Source organism: Orycteropus afer, unplaced genomic scaffold (genome assembly GCF_000298275.1).
Source record: "Orycteropus afer afer isolate SDZICR_OR568_19922 unplaced genomic scaffold, OryAfe1.0 scaffold00107, whole genome shotgun sequence".
NCBI lineage: Eukaryota > Metazoa > Chordata > Mammalia > Tubulidentata > Orycteropodidae > Orycteropus > Orycteropus afer.
The window spans coordinates 4,146,933-4,153,343 of record NW_006921694.1 but is presented as its reverse complement, the minus strand read 5'-3'; the positions used below and the strand labels follow the sequence as shown (position 1 = coordinate 4,153,343).

General features: G+C 42.0%; 1 protein-coding gene across 1 annotated transcript in view; it reads left to right on the top strand.

Annotated features, from left to right (window-relative positions):
• Window positions 1–6,411, top strand: part of DMGDH (dimethylglycine dehydrogenase) — a 110,526-nt gene that overhangs the window by 23,976 nt on the left and 80,139 nt on the right. Inside the window, exon 5 of the mRNA XM_007943478.1 lies at window positions 3,337–3,541. Within this exon, the coding sequence (XP_007941669.1) occupies window positions 3,337–3,541 (205 nt within the window). The remainder of the gene's footprint in view (window positions 1–3,336; window positions 3,542–6,411) is intronic.

Here is a 6,411-nt window from a genome sequence, read left to right as displayed (position 1 = left end):
CTAAGGCACTTGACTGCTAACCAGAAAGCGTGGCGGTTCAAACCCACCAGCCACTCCCCAGAAGGAAGATGGGGCAATCTACTTCTGTAGTGATACTGCCTTGGAAACCCAAGGAGGGGTCGCTATGAGTCGGGTCTGATTCGAGGGCACATAACAACAACAACAACAACACACGATAAGCAAGAGAGATTTATCCTAAGAACTCAGATTGGCTCAACATCTGAGAAACAATCAAATAACCCTATTAATAGCATGTTGTTGTTGTTGTTGTCAGGTAGGTGCTGTCGAGTCAGCTCCTACACACAGCAGCCCTATGTGCAACAGAAGGAAACCCTGCCCCGTCCTGCACCATCCTCACAATCCTTGCTGTACCTGAGCCCATCATTGCAGCCACTGTGTCAATCCATCTTGTTGAGAGTCTTCCCCTTTTTCACTGAGTCTGTACTTTACCAAGCATGATATCCTTCTCCAGGCAGTGGTCTCTTCTGACAACATGACCAAAGTAGGTATTAATAGCATAAACAACAAAAATTACACAATCATCTCGATAGACATAAAAACTCCATTTGACAATAATTCCTTGCTCATATATAGTGCTCAGTAGATTTTTATTGAATGGATAAGATATGATTTTAATACTCCACAATGTTCTCTCTGTCTTTTAAGCAACTTGGTTGAAATTTCATTCTTCTTTATAACCACCACAGTACCCACTGAAACCCTAGCATATGTTGTTGTTAGGTGCCATCGAGTCATCTCTGACTCATAGCATCCCTATATTCAACAGAATGAAACATTGCCCAGTCCTGTGCCAGCTTTACAGTCCTTGCTACACCTGAACCCATCTAAACCTATACCAGCATAGATAGAGTCTGTTAGGGAAGTACAGCTATGAATTCAGGGGATAATTGTGTAGCGAAATAGCATGGAACTTCTTAATCTGATTTAAAAATCATTTTAGTAATACAGAATACAGTCTTTCTATATATGCATTTATTATACCAGGCATGTGGTGCAGCAAATTACTTAGTATGGCTCTTCTAGCCATGGTCTTTGTGACTGCCACCAGATGGCCACATGGGACTATGTAATGTGGGGTGTTTGTGGCCCCCCAAGGGGATTGAGTAGCTTACTTGTTGTTGTTGTGTGCCATGGAGTTGGACCTGACTCATAGTGACCCCTCCTTGGGTTTCTGAGGTGGTATTACTACAGAAGTAGATTGCCCAACCTTCCTTCCAAGGAGTGGCTGGTGGGTTTGAATTACCAGCCTTCTGTTTAGCAGTCAAGTGCCTTAGGCACTACGCTAACAGAGCTCCTGAATAGCTTACTAATAATAAGGTATATGGCATCCTTTTGGGGATGGGAACATGCAAATAAGGTATATGGAACCCTAATTTGGGGATTGGTCAGTTTTGTCATTCCACTGGACTTAAAATGAGCCATCCCAGAGATGGAAAGGGGAGAATCACATTATCATCATCAAAGAGCAGCTAGAGGGGAGAGAGGGGAAAATTGCTAGACAGGTTAAAAAAAAGAGAAGAGTCAGGAGTGGAGTGCATCCTTGGACCTGAGGTCCCTGCACTGAGATGGCAGAGAGATGGTGAGAGATGGCAGCAGCAGAACAAACAGAATCAAGCGACCCGTGTGAGACAGAGTGGTGGGTTTCCCAGTCCTGATGACTGGATGGGGCTATGCAGTATGAGGTGTTTGTAGCCCACCAAGGGGACTGAATCGCTTACTAATAATGTAAACAAAGTATATGGCACCCTTATGGGGGTAGGAACATGCAAATAAGGTGTATGGAACGCTTATTTGGGAATTGGTCAGGTATGCCATCCTGCAAGACTTAAAATGAGCCTTCCCAGAGACAGAAAGGGAGATCACACTATCATCAAGAAAGAAGGCCAGAGGGGAGGGGAGGCACAATTGTTAGACAGGTAAAATTAAAGAAAGAAAGAAGAGTGGAGTGTGAGTGTATCCTTGGACCCTCGATTCCTGTGCTGAGATGGCAGAAAGATGGTAAGAAATGGTAGAAGCTGACCAAACAGAACCAAGAGACCTGTGTGAGATGGAGTGGTGGGCTGCCTGGCCCATGGAGCAAGAAAGCTGTGTGCCTTTAATGCAGGAGTCTTGCTGGTGGAGTGGGGTGCCTCTCTGGACACCTATTCAGCAGAGCTAAAAGAGCTTTACTATTCTTTTTGCTGATGATAAATCAAAAAATGGTTGCCACAGTACACTGAACAGGAAATTCCTGAAATGTAGGCTGGATTCAAAAGAGGATGTGGAACGAGGGATATTGTGGCTTATGTCAGATGGATCTTGGCTGAAAGCAAAGAATACCCATTAGACTTAAAATGAGGCATCTCAGAGGTGGAAGGGGTATCTCACTACTATCAAGACCAAAGAACTAGGATGGAGCATATCCTTGGATCAGAGATTCACAGGCTGAGATGGCAGAAAGAGATGGCAGCAGTATCAAGAGACTGGCCTGAGGCAGAGTGGTAGGCTTCCTTGCTCATAAGCAAGAAAGCTGAGTCCTGTCAGGCAGGAGGCTTACTGGCAGAGTGGAGTGCCTCTGTGGGCACCTATTTGGCAAAACTAAAGGACCTGCATAACACTGGCACAAGCAAAGCAGAGGCTGAGCCCAGACAGAAGTGTGCCTACAGCACAGCTGAGAAGTTGTCCTGATTGAAGAATTGTATCCTGAGTTGTTTCTGATCCTGAATTATAACCTGTTATGTCTCTGATAAGCCCCATAATAGGAATTACTGTGTGTGAATTCAGTGTGGCCCCTGCAACAAATCCTTGAACCCAGCAGAGAAGTAGTGCTGTGGGAGGGACTGTTGGTGTCAGAATTGGTATAAGGCTTAAAAGACGGTAGCATGTCTGACCTGTGCCTCATAAGAATCAGCATCAGGAACGATGCTGTTGATAATGATTCTGTCTCCCCCTTGTGAAGTTGCAGGAGGTCAGATACCGCTGCCCCCATGCCCTTTTTGCACCTTTCTCCTTAATGCTCACTGTGTGTCCTGCCTATGCCTGAACTTAGATACAGAAGAACGAATTGCAGATCAGTCTGATGCCAAGTGATAGATTACACTTTAAAAGTTTTATGAAACATTTCTGGCAGGATATATGTACATTTAGTAATAAGTAGGCTCGTGGTTCAAACCCACCAGCCACTCCTCAGAAGGAAGGTTGGGCAATCTACTTCCATAATGATACTGCCTCGGCAACCCAAGGAGGGGTCGCTATGAGTTGGGGCCGACTTGACGGCACATAACAACAAAACAACATATATTGATTTGAATGTTGACTCTTTTGTGATCCATTTAGATTTTAGCTGGACTGTATAATCCTGGAGATGGTCACATTGATCCTTATTCTTTAACTATGGCCCTGGCTGCTGGGGCTAGGAAATATGGTGCCCTTTTAAAATATCCTGCACCAGTGACTTCTTTGAAACCCAGGTCAGATGGAACATGGGAAGTTGAAACACCACAGGGATCTGTGAGAGCAAATAGAATTGTGAACGCTGCAGGTAAGCATCATGTATTTTTTCGTTTTAAAATTAGTGCTTTTTTTTTAAGTGGCGAAGATAGCTATAAAGTAATGTTCCATACTATGCACACTGTTATGAAACATTGTAATCTCTGAAATTAAACATTTTATCTGTTGCTAAGTTACAAAGCCTTCCTTCACCACTTCCTCTGGCACTTGGTGAGTGAGATATCACTCTGTCCTTGGTCACCCAGACATAGAAAGTTGGTTGTTGTTAGGTGCCATTGAGTCAGCTCTGACTCATAGCGACCCTCTGTACAACAGAATGAAACACTGCCTGGTCCTGTGCCAGCCTCACGATCCTTACTATGCTCGAGCCCGTTGTTGCAGCCACTGTGTCAGTCCATCTCATTGAGGACCTTCCTCTTCTTCATTGACCCTCCACTTTACCAAGCATGACATCCTTCTCCAGGGAATGGTCCCTTCTGACAACATGACCAAAGTAGGTCAGATGAAGTCTGGCCATTCTTGCTTCCAAGGAGCATACTGACTGTGCTTCTTCCAGGACAGATTTGTTCGTTCTTCTGGCAGTCACCACAATTCAAAGGCATCAATTCTTCGGTCTTCCTTATTCATTGTCCAGTGAGAAAGTTGGTACTCTCCTTTATCCCTCTTTATTATCACTATTAATATTTTTTAAATCCCTTCACCTATATCGAACCTGCTCTTAATTATACTTTTGTTTACCCTCCCTTTCCTTCCCCTTCCGTCCCTGGTAACCTTCATTCCTCTTTTTCTTCTATTCCAAATTGTGCTTTGCCAAATTATGCTTTTCCCCTTTTCCTATCTATTTTTTCTTTATACTAATAACCAAGCTTTAGTGTTCAAAATCATGACTTGATTTCAGTTTAATTTTTAGGGCAGACTTGATCATTTCTATTCTCTCACTTTCATTCATTTCTGATTACGTTTGCCTGCAGTCGAAAAACTTAACCCTTTTCCTTTCAGAACATTTTCAAACATATTTAATAATCTTACCTTTAGGTTCCTTTGTTACAATTTAGAATCATAGAGGACTGACACCAAAGGGACTTTTGAGATCATCTGACAACCCACTCATTTTCCATTGGCAGAGGCTGGGTCCACGAGGGTCATGTTACTTGGCCAGAGCCAAAATGTGAACTTGAGTCTTTTGAGTTTTGAGCGAATACCATTTCTAACAGGTCAGCTGCATGTGAAGTCATTTTCACCTATCCCAAACCAAACCAAACTCACTGCCATTGAGTCGGATCAGACTCATAACGACGACCCCTCCTTGGGTTTCCGAGGCGGTATCACTGTGGAAATAGATTGCCCAATCTTCTTTCTGAGGAGTGGCTGGTGAGTTTGAACCGCCAGCCTTCTCGTTAGCAGTCAGATGCCTTAGGCACTATGCCAACAGAGCTCTTTTTCAACTATCATACATATAAAAATAAATTCTACTGAAAATGCTTGCATAATCTAAACTAGACTAATCCTTTATATTTTCCCATAGTTTATAATGACCTAACCCCACTGCGATTGAGTCTATTCTGACTCATAGCAACCCTCTAGGACAGAGTAGAACTGCCCCACAGGGTTTCCAATGCTGTAAAGCTTCATGGAAGCAGACTGCCTCATATTTCTCTCTTGGAAGGGTTGGTATGTTCGAACTGCTGACCTTCTTGTTAGCAGCCCAATTCTTTAACCACAGCACCACCAGAGCTCCTTATAGTTCACAATAATTCCTTTAAAAGTTAAAGTAAACAGGAGGCTGTAATTGATTTTCTTGTGGTTGTTCTTTGATTCATTATTTAAATGGTAAAATGAAAACAAGCTTTATTATTTATCAGATCAAATTATATGCTGTGAGGAAATGCCAGAAACATGTATCCCTTATGAGTCTTTCTGCTAAATAACAACTTTTGATTGATGTTATTTGTTGGTCAGAAGAAATCATGTTTCAATATTTAAGGGTCTAAATTAGTATTTTGGAATATTTCTAACCCAAGTTCTCCCTTTGAAAAGTATAAAAATCTCATGTCTTCTTCAATGGAATTTAAAATTCAGAATAATGTAAATGAGTTATCTGAAAAATAAAAGCAGTGTTGTAAAATATTGCTTTGTTTATGAACCTCATTTGCACTCCAGTTTCCTTCTGATATCCCCCTCACACACTGTCCTTGACAACCATTGGTCTAAATTCTATTCAAAGATCAAAGGTAATGAAATTATTCATACTTTTTCCCAAGTAGCAAGAATTCCATGTAATCTTGCAATGTTTTTTATGGTCTCATGAAATCAGCCCCTATAAAAACATTTGTTTTCATAGAGACAGCAAATACTAAACAAAAACTCTGAATCTCATACCCAACACCTGTGACAGCCATTACTAATTGATGACAACAGCACTCATTTTAAATGGGGTTGGACAAAGCCCCACTATTTTTCTCAACACCATACTTCAGGCAGCCAGTTATTCCCAAATGATATTTTGAAATATGTTGTTGTTGTTGCTATCATGTGCCATTGAGTCAGCCCTGACTCATAGCGACCCCTCCTCCTTGGGTTGCCGAGGCAGTATCACTACGGAAGTAAATTGCCCAACCTTCCTTCTGAGGAGTGGTTGTTGGATTTGAACCACCAACCTTCTGGTTAGCAGTCAAGTGCCTTAGGCACTATGCTACCAGAGCTCCTATTTTGAGATATAGAAGATCTTAATTTAACACATCTACTCATTGTTTTCGATCAGTTCTTTTTGGTACAGTGACTCTGTGTATTCCTGCCATCTTCTCTTGATGTTGCCTGCATCATTCAATATTTTGCCCATAGAATCTCTCAATATTGCAACTCGAGGCTTAAATTTTTTCTTCAGTTCTTTCAGTTTGAGAA